Genomic DNA, 16,590 nt, shown 5'->3' with positions numbered 1-16,590 from the left:
CATACACCATAACTATGAAAATACAAAATTGTCGAAGACCATCCAATTCTTTCTTAGAAAGGTCAAATTCATCTCTAAAAATAAACATTTTTAGGCAATAAATTGCCTTTGCCATCCATCTTGCATGATGAACTGCACCAGGACGCTTGAAGAAAACTTGCTCTCGTGGCATTTCTCCCAGAAAAATTAATGACAATTCCAATATTTCTTTATAGTCATCTCGGGGTTGCGATAACTACCAAAAGTAATCAATTATTCGTAAAAAATCAAAAATTATCCTCTATACTTAAAATTGTATTTAAATAATACCTGTAAGTATCGCTTAATAAATGAAGATAGATTATTTTTTTCATTCGTAATAATATTAGCAACAATACTATCTTCAACACCAGATTTATACTTCGTTTTATCGAATGTGTCCCAAAATTTTTTGAATCTGCCAAATATTGGAACATTTGGTCCGGATGATACTGGCCAATAGACTTCGAATGCACTCCTTAAAATGATCTCATAAATATGATGGCGACATGGTAACCAAATTAATTCTTTTCCTAAGGCCTTTTCAATTTCTTTACATGTACCATGATGGATTCCTGTATTGTAAAAATAGATAATTACACTTTAAGTTCTGTATTTAATAAAAATTGTAACGCATATTTAAAATCTATAAATAAATAAAGAATTATAACTAATGGGCACATGTCGAAAATTTAATTAATGTATGAACACAATTCAACTAGAACGATGAAAATAAAATTTTCTTTTAAATATTTTATCATTGATTAGTTACCCGTATTAACCGCAGTCGTGTCAAAACACATCGCCTTGATGTAACTAATAATACCCCATTGATTTAACGTTGACAAGATGGTTGCTGTTTGATTTTCTGCCGATCCACTATTCATTTTTGGAACTCCAAGTAACTGCTCAGTACCAAAAGCAGTCAAAATAATCGGTAATCGATCCACAAATTTCGATTCAGAAATGTCATTCAGTATTTTCCCATCCCAATGCACGACATATTTATCATGAGCTTTGAAGTTATCTTTTAGTCCTATAGCAATGTCTTTTCGTAAGAGCATGCGAGTTCGTTGAATTGTTCGATAACTAAGAGTTGTATCTTCTACATTAACACCAACACTTGATAGAACTGGAGCAATAATGAACATCGCATTTCTACTACTAACATTAGCTCTGTCGAGTGCTGAGATAAGCCCTGGCGTTAGAATATTTAGAATATTTATTTTTGCTCGTGTTGTCGGTATTTGAGGCACATACTCTAAATCTGGACCGAAATTTGTAGCTTGACTTAATGTAAGGGTTGAAGAAGATGACTCTGATTCCTCACTTCGAACAATCTCATGGCTGGTTGAGGGTTGATTCAAATCTAAAATAAGCGTTGTTATTTAATTAATGGAAGCAAAAATATGGAACTCATTCATTTTGACATCAAATAAGGAAAACAAAGAGTTTTTTATTTATCATCTACGAACATATTGACATTTATGATATAATTAATTAGAAAAACAATAATATACTTTATTATTCATAATTTATAATCAATTTAATTTATTTTCAATTCTGATTAAAATTTATAATAATTAAATGTTGTAAATACTCACGACTTTCATCTACTTCCATCGTATTCATAGTACTGTTTAATTTATTTGGGTTATTTGAAAGAATTTCTTTCCGGGTATCACTTTTTTGATTTGAATATAGTTCACGAATATCATTATCAAGCAGTTTTATTGATTTATGATCTACAATATCAAATAATGCTTTGATTTCATTCTGAAATATTATTACATTTTTGTTTTGGGCTGATGATTTTTTTCGCACAAAAGATTTTTGCAATTTCAACCATCGGTTATGATAGCGAAGAATTTTTTGTATTACATTAGTTGATCCACTAGTCGGAATCTGGTTGTTTTTCCATAGTTCAATAACTTGATCAGTTGCATTTTTAGCACTTTGTTTGACAGAACATTTTAACACTTTGAGCTGATAAAAAAAAAACACTCATAACCTCTTTCACTGTTGGCAACTTACGTTCTGAAATTTTTTGCATGGGTTTTCCGATCAAATGAATTTCCTTATCCATATTTTCGATACATATATAAATTTATGTAGTGACCGCAAAATTTGTAAATATTTAATCGTTTTATCACATATACAAGATCATAACTTGTGGAAACACTAGTAATGCTGTAGAAAATGTAAACAAAAAAAAACAATATAACTATAAAGAAAAATGTAGGTGGCGCTAGTTCACAAGGGAAACAGAGTAAATAGAATACAAAACAAAAATTCTCTACAGAAGAAATTTTCCCAAGGACAATATACAGCTGTAGTGGAAAAAATTTTTAAGACGTTTTGAAGACGTTATAAAAAAACAACATGATCGTGATTTCTAATGATGAAAAATAAAAAGTTTGGAATTATTGAATAAAAATTTTGAAAACAAAATTCAAATAATACTTACATTAAAGACAAAAAATGAAATTTTCTCAAAACTGATAGATTAAATTGAAATTTTTCGATTATTTAATCAAAAACTCTTAAAATCGATATACATGAAAGTTTGATGATGGATATCTTTTGAACGATTAATTTAATCGCCAAAACATAAGATACCATTTTTATAGAGCAGTTAATTTGCTACAAAAATTTCTATTGCCCATTCAATAATAGCCATTTTTTGTCGAGTTATAAAATTCATAAACAAAAGTGACATTTGGCTTAAAATAATCAATCTTAAATCTTCAATATTAGTGAAATGGTGAGGTTTACGGAAAAAACATAAGATACCTTTTTTGTAGAGCATTAAATTTCCTACAAAATTCTTAAAAAAATTTTTTCTGTACGACCAATTAATGATGAGGAATGAATTTTTTTCTATTGGACTGAGAAAAAAATGAAAAACTGCGACGCGGAGGATCTTCTTATTAAAATTAAGAGTTCATATTTGGTGAGAATTTTTTTAAGGTGCCTAGTAACCCATTTTTCCGTATTAATTGTAAAAAAAAAATAGTTGATTTTTTTGACCCACCCTAATAATTATTATATTGCAGTAGATAGAAATTTAGGAATTAATATGAAAATTTATGTAGTGTAAATTCAATAAAAAAATAATGCAAATTTAAATTGCGTCGCACGCGCCATATCTAGTAGCTTGCTATCGACCTGCCACCAAGTGGCAGTAATCTCTATCTCTTTTTTCCTATATAATTCAATTGATGATTGAGTGAAGTTAGCTTACTATGGAAAAAGTGGACCCGGATCCCTTATTGGTTAGGATGAAAGTGCGCGCGCAAAGCGAAATTCGCGCAATTTAAATTTCTAGTAACAATTAAATGAAACCGATCAGTAGATTACCACCAACAATCAATAATTTCAATTATATACAGTCATTTGCATAATAAATAACAACAATAATCTATCGTGTGCAGACCCATTTTTGAAAAGTTATAACTTTTTAAAAATGGGACCCCACACTATAGGTTATTTATTTGATTCATGGAATTTGGAATCGATTGATGCCCATATTGTGGAACCGGATTTTTAAATCGGAGAAAGAAGGAATTTTTTATGATTCTCAATGTACACAACTGTTAAAATTTACGCCCCACCAATGCGAAAAACGGTTCAATTAACGCGCAGCTTGTCCGCTATATATATATATATATATATATATATATATATATATATATATATATATATATATATATATATATATACGCACACACACAGTGACATCCTCGTGGGCATAGTCAGCAAAGCTTCTTGTGACCTTCAAACGTCGAGATCTCATGAAAACTCGATTCCTACAAAACGGAGTTAAACGAATAACTTCCCGTTTTTTGAAAATTTTCAATTTTCTTAGCGGGAATTCAAAAATTTTTATGATTAAAAAGATTTTTTTCCGGGTGATAAAAATGAAAACTTAACAATTTACATTTGTGACCTCTAAATATCAATACTAAATATTTAAAATACGACAGTGTTATGTCTAATTTTTGGACTTAATTAATTAATTTATTTTTGGCCCAAGCCTTTCGGTCTATAGACCGGGATCTTAATTTTAATTTTGTCTGGAAAGGTTACGTTAATAAATACGATTAGAAATTTCGGTTAGAAAATATATTCAACACAAACTGATTAAATTTAAAGTACATAAAGGCAAAATTTAGATTGATCTAATTGAACAATAAACAACTTACAACTAGTACAGTACCTTTTATTCACACTGATTACACCGGCCGACAAAAGAGGACTTTTTGAAAGTTGTTTTGATATGAGTGATAAATATCACTAATTTATAGTGTTATAAACATAAAATTACCTACATAATTACTCTATCACATCAGATTTTTTTACAAACAAGAAAAATGGTTTTTTCTTAATTTAAAAAAAAATAATCAATTATTATATTATAAATACATATATTTGAAAACTTCTACAGAAAATGTCATATAAAATAGTCGCTATGAATCTATTTTGAGTGAGATCTTTTGCGTTTATCTGTAAAATTACGTCTGGGAGTAATTTTTTTATGGGAATCGTCAATAATATCACGTTTTATCGACCAGCAGTAATCAGCCATCATATTCACATTCCATCGCCCTTGGTACCTTGTTTCCATAGTTTTGATGTCTTGGTGAAACCTTTCACCCTGTTCTTCACTATAATCACCAAGATTATCAGGGAAAAAATCCAAATGTGAATCTAAAAAATGGAGTTTTATGCTCATATTACACCCCAATTTTTGATACTTATTTAATAAATTTGCCACAATATTTTTATAGTCAGGATGCTTGTGATTTCCTAGAAAATTGTTGACAACATCTTTGAACACCAGCCAAGCTTCTGATTCAGTTGTATTTAATGTCTTGTCAAATTTTTCATCGGTTAAAGATCTTATTTGTGGCCCATCGAATACTCCTTCTTTTATTTTTGCATCTGATAACCTTGAAAATTTTTTACTTAAGTATTTAAAACTATCATTTTCTTTATCCAATGCCTTAACGAATTGTTTCATCATACCGAGTTTAATATGAAGCGGAGGTAATAAAATTTTCTTAGGATCAATTAAATTTTCTCGTATCATATTTTTGGTTCCCGGTTTCAGATTTGTACGAGGATTCCATTGTTTTTAAACGTAATGCTTTGCTCGTGCCCTACTGTCCCACTCGCATAAAAAACAAGGATATTTCGTGTATCCTGACTGCTGACCTAACAGCATAGTTATAATTTTTAGATCTCCACAAAGCTGCCAACCATGTTCTTCATATTTAATTATATCAAGTACTGTTTCTAAGTTTTCATAAGTTTCTTTTAAATGAACAGAATGAGCGACTGGAACAGAAGCATACTGATTCGTGTTGTGTAATAGAACACCTTTTAAACTCCTTTTCGAGGAATCTATAAAAAGTCTCCATTCTCTAGGAACATATTCGGCTCCTAACTTCTTAATGAGATTAGGAATATTATGACAATAAACTAATGATTCTTCTTGATTGAAAAACGGAAGAAATTCCTCTTCACGTTTCCTGTATCAAGCAAAATGTGTATTAGGAGCTAACAAATTTTTTGCATTAAGTCTAGATCCCAGAAGTTGAGCAGATTCTTTAGTAAGATTTAAATCTCTAACTAAATCATTTAATTCACCCTGTGTGAATTTCTGAGGCTGATTTAAAATTGGTTCAAAAACTTCATTAGATTCTTGACGCTGCATATTTTGTTCTGATGATGTTGAGCTAAGATCAGATATTGAACTTGAAAGAGGCACTGGAATATCTGGGCCGTGCGGAAGAGGACGTGTTACTGAGGTTACATTTGCGTAGACTATTTTGTTTTTATTTTTAGCATTGAAACCTTTTACATTGGTACAGCAAAAATAACAGTCATCAAAATGATTGACTTGCTCTCTCCATATCATCGGTCTACCAAAAGGTAGAGATGCTTTTTTGCCGTATGTCCACTGCCTTAATAGTTCAACACAAATAGTACACACAAAGTTCGGAGTCCACGATCTGAGTTGAATTTTAAAGCCAAAATAAGAATTATAAGTCTTTTCCACAAATTCAGTAATTTTCAATTTCTGTTTCAAAGTCATAAAATTTCCACAAATGTAACAAAATGTATCTGGACTATTACGACACTTTCTTGAAAACATTATATTTTTCCGACAGTTTTAAATCACAAAACAACAATTGAATATTTTAAACACCAATAATGAAATGTAAACAATTTTTGTAATTAAACAAACTGACTTTAGCAAACCGTTTGTGAACAAAGTAACTATAAAGGCTTCTTTCCATGTAACACGTTTCGAATGGTCGCGTCGAGGTTCTAACTAATATATTTTCTCACAAGATGTCACTTAATTCGATAAAAAAAGCGCCATGACTTATTAATTTAATTCATTTTTACTGAGCAATCAAAAATTGCGAATATATTCGTTTTATCAAAAATCTGATGTGATACGATAAAATAAGGTCTGATTTCGGTATCAGCACTATAAAATTAGTGAAAAAAATTTATTATATCTCAGAAAAAAAAAATCATGTCGGCCGGTGTTATTTATTACTTTTGAAAATATACAAACGGGATGACCACCTTTTGAAAAATTTAAGAAAAACAGTTTTCACAAAACTTGAATTTAATATGAATCGAATCACCCGTTAAAAGCTTGGAAAGAAAAAAAAATTTATAGTAGTCGAACTCGAAATTATTAATAGCAATTGAGTTATTCACTAGAGCTTCGAAAATTTCAATAGCGATTGAACCGTTCACTAAGGACTCGAAAAAAATTATTAGACGTCGATCAGTTTAGCGGAGCCTCCAAAATTTTAGTAGGCCGTTTTTGGGAAAAACGTCTCTTTATATAGTTTAGTAGTCATACCCAAATTGTATATGTTCTGGGAGAACTTCCATCCAATGAAGATGTAGTTTTCCGGACTCTGGTCCCATCCCCTTCGGAAAAGCGAATAGGACATGCCCTGATGCGGGCCTGTGTGTGTGCGCACCCACACACATACCGGCATGTACATGTTATTTTATTTAATTTATTTAAGAATAATCTTAAAATTATAAATTAAATCGAAATATTTCGTAATAATAATAGCAATATAATTTTTATCCTAATCAACCTTAATAACAATCGGTTTTACAACAAAATTAATTTTATCTTAATATTAAAGATTGCATAGTCTCATGTCTTTATTAATTAATTTATCTCGTAATCAACGAGAAAATTTTATTATTTAAGAAAATTAAAAATTTGTTTTAGATGATTCCCTCATTTTATTTCACAAGTAGATATCGTTTGTTAACGAATGTGAAGTTTTAGTCATCGGGAATATAATTATTTTTGACTTTATGATTTTAATTTTGTTTATGAAAATTTCTTTTAATTATCTTTCGAATTAAAACTTTTAGAGAAATTATTTTAAATATTTTTAGAATTTAAGATTTTGTTGTAAAATTTATTAGTAGAAATTAAAATCTTGTTATAGAAATTATTTTAAATATTCTAGAAATTAAAATCTTCGTTATAAAAAATTATTTTAGTTATTTTTAGAACTTAGAAATTTTGGTTTAGAAAGAATTTTATTTTAAATAGTTTTAAAAATTAAAATTTTTTGTGGAAATTATTTAAGTTATAGAAAAATATTTTTTTTTTTGTTTTTGGTGAAATAAAACCAGAATTATTTATTTTAAAATAAAAAAGATGGTCTTAGTTTTATTATATTTGTTAATGCTATCTTGAATGCACATCTGGATAAGATATTTTCTCGATTTTATTACTTCGAGGAAATACCCTGTCCCTTTAGTCTGAGCCTTTTATGACCCCCGTATTAGATAAGGCTCTGGATTTCGTCTTTTGGGGCCTTTATTTTTAAGGTTTATTAGGGGCTTAAAAATATTTTTAAGAGGGTCTTAGACGAAGGTCATTAAAGATGCATTAACTGTTTGCTTTAGATTTCTCTTTTTTTTTTAAATTAAGTTTAAAAAAAATGAAGATCAAATTTTATGGTCACCGGAAGGTTAAATTGGAAAATAATTATTTTCTGAGAAAAAAATTAAAAAAAAAATATCGAAAAATTCTTCGGACGTAACAACAGAATTCTTGTTTTTACGTTTTCTTTTAGAATTCAAAAACCTGTAGAAAAAAAAATTTTTTTTTAATTTTTTGGCGCACCCTATTCTCTGTAATAGCGACTCATAGAATTGTAAACAACTATCCAACATTCGATACCTCAGACAAAAAGAAATGGCAAGAATATACAACTCATGTTCGATAAATTATAATTTATTGTGTTTTTTTTTTTTTTTACAGAAAAATGTCGAAACAAACCTACTCCACCACCGAAACCTATGACTCTAACATCAGGCACGTACATGCATAGAGATTTAGCACTTACGCCTGAACTGTATAATCAACTCCGAGGCTTACAAAAGAAAGCGAAAGACTTACGTCAAGAAGTTCGAAATTTACGCAGAATGTCTCAAGCTCAAGCACACTCAGTTCGAGAAGCTATCAAAGATACATTTATTTCGATACGGTAAATATAATTTGTAACTTTATTATTCTTCCTTCTGTCGTGTATGTGATCAGTCAAGTAGGAAAATACCATCTGTTATTTCGCTTAATTAAAATTGTTAAATTTCTTTATGGCACCCCGACTAGTCAACTGACGACATTTTAACCGTGACACTTCAACCGTAATAGTTCAACTGTGGACATTTAAACCGGTTAAGAGTTCAACCGTAAAAATTTCAACCGGATGACAATTCAACCGTGGAAATTTTTATCTGTTTGGCAGTAACAGAGAGGTTTTGAAAATTATTAAATTAATTATTTAGTTCTGTGATTGTTATGATTTATGATTGGTTTCTTCGTCGTTTTACATTTATACTAAATTGAGTTACAATTAATCTACTTGACAGTTTATGCTCACGACAATTAATCTGAATGTTAAATAAGTACGTACAAAATTCATGATAAAAAGGCACAACACGGTAACAAGCTAATGTGTTGGTCTAATGTCGAATAAACACATATGAAAACCATGATTAACGGGCACAACACGATAACAAGCTTATGTATTCGTCTAATATCGAATAAACGCACCAAAAATCCATGATAAAAGAGCACAATACTGTAAAATTATCCCAAAATTGAACATGGATCATTTGTGATGCGGTTAAAGTGTCCGGCGGACACTATTATTTTGTGATTTTATAAATTAAATAATTTAATAATTTCCATGGTTGAACTTTCATTAAGTTAAAAGTTTCACGGTTGAACTCCCATCCGGTTGAAATGTGCGCAGTTAAACTGTCGCAGTCTAAGTGCCGCGGTTGAAATGTCGTCGGTTGAATTGCTATAGAAACACTTCAAATCATTACCAACAACATATAAAAAGAGATTCTATGTTGGTAATGGATTGAACTATCTCAATCTTAAAATTTTGAAAATCAATTTTTTTTTTTTTTAAATGATGATGTACGTCAAGTCAAGTTTAAGCATTTTAACTTGCATTCATCACTTCGATGTTCGACCTTTGCCTTGATCTATGCCGCGGCTTAAAAATCGGAGTTTTCACAAGACAGTGTACTGTAGGGTGCTCCATTAAAACGAAAAAAAAATTTTTTTCGCTGACACATGAAAATGATGTTCTTTATATTAAAAAAAAAATTCCCTGAAAATTTGAGCTCTAAATTTTAATTTTAAGTGGTTCCTTCCAGTCGGTTTATATTGCCCATTTGAATAACATGTAAATCATGATTTTTTTAATTTAAATTAATGTAGCTCCGTTTGATTTCATGGTATTCCGTTGTGATTAGTCGGAATTTGTAGTATGTTAGTGACTCTTTGAAAGTGCTCTCCAACATTTTTTGTACTTGAACATGTCTCATCAGTGTCGGCCTCGAAATCCTTATTTTCTCAAAAATTGTTATATTTTCGTTTTTATCAACAAAACAGTTGAAGTTATCAAAAAATTATCAAAGAAAATTTTGTAGGAAATTAAATTTTCTACAAAAATACCCTTGTGTGGATTTTCTGAGGGTCGTAATCCAAAAGGTATAAACAGTTTAATGTATTAAAATCTAAAAAAAATATAAAATTTCAATTTTTATTGTATAATTTTCTTACTCTACCTCATTATCGAATCAGTATACGCTTTTATTCAACAAAATTAACTTTATTGAATTATTTTTTAATTTTTCATCCTTAATTATAGACCAGTGCAACGCACTTTTTCCAAAAATCATATTGATATTAATTGTTCAGTGAAACATTTTACTATACAATGTATCCTAATAGTTTACATTATTGTTATGTAATTATCGTGAAATTAAATATAAGAAATTAAATTGTTTCATGTACAAAATTATCATGTAAACTAACAAATATCATAAACATTGAATTTCACAGTTCATAAACATAGGAAAAATTATCTACCCAACTAACAGTAATACTTTATATAATGTGGTTTAGAATGAATGACATATTCTTACAATGCACTCTTTATGCAAGATGGATAATTTTTTCTATGTTCATTAACGATCTGTAAAATGTATTGTCTCTGGTCTTTGTCACGGGTTAGACAATCATTGTATTTTTGTATCAGAGCAACTCCTCTCTCGCCCGTATCATTGACAGCTTTTAAACAACTAAAAGTTTTCAAACATTCTTTGTAATCGGGATCTGTATCCCAGCATTCAGGATCATTTTCAATAAATTTATGCGATAAACCGAATGACATAAAAATAAAGAGAGACTCTTTAGATACAAAATCACTGATTTGTTTTTCAGCTAGTGAATCGAACTCTTTCTTTTTAATATTTAAGCGTTTGTCTTCAGTCGGAACAGATTTCCCATTTTTTAGTGACAGTACAATCTTTAACTGGTCTTCGCGAGTTACCGCAAGATCAAAAAGAGTTAAGCAGGCAAGCTGCTCGTGTAAATACCAAAGATGCCTCGATAATTTTTCAAGACCAGCTTCAGCGATTTGAGGTTGGATGTATTTGTATTGTAGAAATCTTTTAAACAATTCCAAGTCCTCCTAAGGTGCTTTTATTGCACTTGGGACTGTAAACCACACCTCAACGTAAAATGAAATTAAAAAGATACATATTTCACGTAAAATAGTAACTTCTGAAGCTCTCATTAAAAATTGGCTACTGAACATAAACATTTTAAAACAATAAAGAGCTTTTGCAAGCCACCGAGCATGATGCATCGCACCAGGCACTTTAAACTTAACTTCATCGCTTGGTACTGCACCCAAAAAAATTTTACAGAGTATCAAAAACTCTTTATAGTCATCACGAGGTTGGTGAATCTATAAAAGCAAAGGTGTCATAAAAGTTCCCGAGTCGAAATTTTAAAACCCTCACTGACCCTTGTAGACACTGATTCCTTTGATCTGGACGTTTGCCGCTTTGATTTAAAAACCAGTTTCAACCTAACTAGTCTGAAATAAGGGTGAAGTAGAGTGAATTGCAGTTCAATTTGATTATTAAGTCTCTGTTTCAACCTAACTAGCCTAGAGTCAGGGTAAAACGAAATTTAGTTTGGATTCTTAGACTCCGTTTTAACCTTATACGTCCAAAATCAGGTTGAGACAGAGTTTAAAACTTAGAAATTTTTATTTTGTTAAGCTTGACAAACAGGCAAAAAAAAATAAAACAATAAAAAAATTTTTACTCCAACTCTTTTTCATTTATTGGCTGACCTAAATAAATATAATTGTTAACTAAAATATAGAAACAAACGTGTTCTAAAGAAGAAACAGGAATAGTGATGTAATTATCAGATTCTTCACATCTGTGAAGGTAAGGAAGAGTACAATTAATGTCACTATCACTATTTACTTGAATATGATCAACAAGCATGATTTTTTTGACAATCGCGTAGTGTAAGTTATTGCAGATGCAATCATTAATAGGTTCACACTCACAATTAATGATTTTAATAAAACAAAAAATGGACCCATAATGCATGGTACCATCATTGCTTAGATAAGTAACATATGAAGATTCAGTTTTTAGACTTCTTGAATATTCCTTCGAAACGTAGACTTTACTATTTTTCAATAATCGTAAATATTTTTGAATGCGTCGTGCTGGTAATAAAAATCTTATTGCTTGTTGTGCAAAATCTGGAAAATCAGTATAAATAATCGTTTCATAAGCTCCGACAGCATAGCAATTATTAAATATTCGTTCGTTTATTTTCAATTTTTTCTTTTGACCAAAACAAAAATCACGAACATCACCATCCGGGAGTTGATTATTATATTTCTCCATCTTGAGTAACTGAAAATGAGCAGTAACGATTTGTGAATCGATATGGGTTATTCCATTAATAATTTCCAAAATTCGTCCATTTAAATATTCATACTGATAACATTGATATCCCCATAAAGGTCCTAAGTTTCGGACACATTCATGAAGATGCTGTACTAGATGTATATTAATCGAGCAGAATTGCTGTCCGTACAGTTCCTGGAATTCTCTAACGAATTTGTCAAGGAAAATTCGAGCAAGCTCCAGCATGTTTTCAGAGATCGAATCTGCACTTAAAAATGATACGCCACAAACCAATAGTAATAAATGATTAAAAAAATCATTTTTCATTACTTCATGCAATACAGGAACTGAATAATAAAAAAAACCATGCTTTCAGTTCCGAAGCTTTCCAGTGAGTAAGCTCTTCTGTCGAACGAGGCATACGATGAATGAATTTGGGTGGTTTAATAGCCAAAAGACGCTCGTTAATTAAATCTTTTACGTGATATAAGGAGAAAGGAAAGGCACTATAAGCACTATCGAACCAAAATGTTAATAGCTTCTTAACAACTCCACCATCTATGCAATGCATTCGGTCGATTGCTGTCCCAACAATAAAATCTGGCATAAACTTCGATAGCGCACATGGCCCTTTTACGCCCATCACTGGTATACCCGATTCCAATGCTATTCTTCCATATTCTTCAGCTTCTTGAGATGTTCGGAGAGGTAAATCCATGGTGTAAGGATATACATGAGTCGTTCCACCAGACTCTAATTGAAAAGATTCACCTGGTACCTTACAGACAGGACAACCAAACTCTCCATTAAACTGAATAATATTTAACATCTGGCATTTAGCGACCATATCACAAGTTCCCATCAATAAAATGGCTTTGACATCAATTATTTGATCATCAGATAGTATAAATTGATGGCCGTTCGCGAGTGTTTCAAATTGTGAACGTAGTTTGAAAACAAAACTGTTCATATTTGGTTTCACTTTTCCAAATGATAATCCAGCTAGTATCATATTTTCCTTCTTCATTCTTTCTTTGTACGGTAACTCATTGATTGTTAAATAAAGTGGACATATGCTAACACCCGAAGACTTAAACACTGGTACACCATCTGTATACCACATGAATGACAAATTATTTGGATTAGCCAAAAATTCACCAGTTCCCTATTCTTTGTATAAGTTTCCATCGTAGAGATCACTTATTGTGTTATGTTGGAGTTCATTTCTTTGAAAGCGTAATTGTAAATTATTGTAAAAATTAGGCCTTTTTAATAGCTCCGCCAATTGTTCAATGATCAAAAGTTCGATGAAATACAAATTTTTATAACCTTTCATTCCTTGACAATCAGCACATAGATCACGAGCAGAAATTAAACTATTTAAACACAGCGAACAGTAATAATGTTTTATCACTGTTTGAGCTCGATTATTCTTGAGCATAAAAAATTTTTTAAATTTATACAAACTATTACGCCGTAAGTTTTCTCCTATACAATGCATATTAATAATTGTGATTATATCTGATAAGCATGATTGAGAAATATTGTGACTAAGAAACACAGTCAAAATCAACAACATACTTTGACTCAAAGTTAATGGAGAGTTTGTATTGTGACCCAGATGTCGGAAAAAGGGTCTAGAGCGCGGAAGAAGGGACTGAGTCGGAGAGAGAGGGCCGATGGCTAGTACGGGACAGCTGAGGAGTAGGGCACGGAAGAAGGGACAAGGAGGGGAACAACGGCAGCTACCTACTCTTCGTCATTTATGTTCGCCTGATACTTCAACGGGCGTATTTTCCGTAGAAATTATTAATTAACATTGTAAATACTCCGTTTTTCTTTATTAAGTTGTTGTTTAAGAGTGCAGTATTATTACCCTAATTATTAATTATGATAATTTACCAAAGATGCGTGAAAATATTATTTAGTTAAGTTAGATTGGATTATAAATATTCAAAACTATTTTTTTTGTTGAGTTAATATCGTTTTGTTTAGTTACCAAGGAAGAATATCTAGACAGTTTAATTATTATTTTAGTTATAAAAGTATTATTTTGTTTACGACGACTGTGATTATATTTCTTTAGTTGAAATTTACTGAAAGGAAATTAATTTAATTATGTTGAAAACAAATTGTTGTAAATTTATAAAAGAAATTATTCTAAGTCCCAAGCCGATTTAGTATGGGAAAACGGCGAATGGATATAGAATGAAAGAAATGACGATTATTATTTAAAAGAAAAATATTTATAAACGAAATTATTCTAAGTCCCGAGTAAATTTTAGTATGAGAACGTATTCTGTTGAATTTGTATGTAATCTGTTTATATTTGATTTTCAAAACTCAGAATTTGACGATACGAGTGGATATAGAATGAGGGAATTGCCAATTAAATTGCTAGTTTGTAAATAACGTGAAGAGGGCAAAAACGATTATTCTGGTTCGCTGTAAGTGACTTTTGGAAAAACTGATAAAAGCGAAAATTGGCGATCGGAAAGCAGAGTCTTGTGAAAGGGTGTTATTGAGGGAATACTCTTCTACCAATAACAGCTGGAGGGACATTACCTTGGTTCGTCTAGAACACTGGTAAGCACCTCTTGAACTCTCAACAAGATTTTGACTTCCCCGGATTTTTGACCCTCTGTCAAAAATCCGGTAGGTAATCACAAGTCGTGTAGGTGGGAGCGGAGAGGACACTCTCCATCCGCTCTCGGGGTAGAGATTTAGGCCCAGGGGTGACGGCTAGTCTCGTGGGAAGTGGGTAACCAGCTTTTGGAATATTAGCTCGCGATTTTGACACTCACGAGAGTGAGAATGCGTGAGAGTTTGTTTGTACGGACCAGTTTTGATCAAGCCTTGATACGCGTGCGTTGACCGACGTCATTTTGTTGTATTATTGTCGTTAGATTTAGTCGTTGAGGTTTGATAACCAAAAATTGTACTACGATAGTTTGTATTTTTTTATTGTAACCTTTTTCGCTAACCTATTGAATTGATTTTGATAAATAAATGAATATTTTGTTTCTCTATCATAACCTGTTGACATTTTGAGTTTATTTATTTAGACGTAGTTATTTATAGTTTTATTTATAAGTAACTGAGTTCTGCTGGTTTTATTTCGGATCGTGTATTGTTGTTTAACCCCCCTTTTACCCTGGACTCCGGCGAGCTTCAGATTCGAGCGAGGGGGCGTTTTGTGTCGCAGTATCGTACATAAATTTGTAACGGGTAATTTTTGAGTGTTTATTCTTTTGAGGAATAAACGCTGAACAATTATGTACGCAAATTCAGTAAATTACTAAATAATCTTTGTAGTACAGGTTATCATTTTTTGTACTCAATGTGAATTCGTTTAGGTATTTGATTAATTTTATTTTCTTTTAAACTGATGCCTTTCGTTTATATCGAGAGATCAATAGCTTCACATTAATATTATTGTAAAAAAAGTTAACGAAAATTTTAATCATCGTAAGTGAAAGTTTATTTACCTTTCTGTTTTAAAAATTTGCCTACACTCCGAATTTTTTTTAACCTTGCGATGGAGTGAATGTAAAAGACACAACAGTTTTCGAACTATAAACAAATAAATTATCAATTGAAAAAGTAGAATTTCAGAAAAATTGAGATAAGAAAACTTTTATTTTTGTACATGTGCATTTTTTTATTTTAAATTTACTTATATTTTATTGGATTTTTTTTATTAAAAAAATAAATGAATGACCGCTAAAATTCCAGTTATCTAATATAGAAATTGCTTTATTAATAATTGATTTATTAATATACTAATATAAATATTCTTACCTGTATTAACATTTCTACTCTTGGAGCATTTATATTTAACCTCAAATTTTCCTGCTGACCATTATTAATCATCAACTGTAAATTCCTCTGTTTTTGTTTTGTCGTAAGTTGGTAGAAAGATTTGCGTGGAATCGGGACTCGATTATTCATCGTGAAATGATTTAAGTTTTTATAAATTATTAATTTTGTAAATTAATTACTCAATAACACAGTTATATATTAATATAAACACGATTCTGTTCAGCCATGACAACATAAGAAAAATTTGCTGTATGCGCCGGCGCAACACTGCATTATCTACCGAAACATCGATAGCCGATAACTCTCGATATATATTTACCATAAAATATAATATTTGTTAGGCAAATATGGCGTCAATTTTTCTGTAAACAATCGGTGATAACGCTCATCATCTTACGTTTATATTCAGACTTTACATTTGATTACAATATAGATAATTCA

At 30.7% G+C, this 16,590-nt stretch overlaps 1 protein-coding gene across 6 annotated transcripts in view; it reads left to right on the top strand.

The window, feature by feature from the left end:
• LOC141534860 (coiled-coil domain-containing protein AGAP005037) overlaps positions 1 to 16,590 on the top strand; it is a 651,729-nt gene that overhangs the window by 450,802 nt on the left and 184,337 nt on the right. For all 6 annotated transcript variants that reach the window (XM_074254459.1, XM_074254463.1, XM_074254462.1 and 3 more), the window contains one exon: positions 8,345 to 8,570. In XM_074254459.1, the coding sequence (XP_074110560.1) occupies positions 8,345 to 8,570 (226 nt within the window). The remainder of the gene's footprint in view (positions 1 to 8,344; positions 8,571 to 16,590) is intronic.

The sequence above is a fragment of the Cotesia typhae genome, unplaced genomic scaffold (assembly GCF_013202065.1).
Source record: "Cotesia typhae breed Kobodo isofemale line unplaced genomic scaffold, CoteBio_Ctyphae scaffold_13, whole genome shotgun sequence".
Lineage (NCBI taxonomy): Eukaryota > Metazoa > Arthropoda > Insecta > Hymenoptera > Braconidae > Cotesia > Cotesia typhae.
This window is presented reverse-complemented; position numbering and strand designations above follow the sequence as displayed.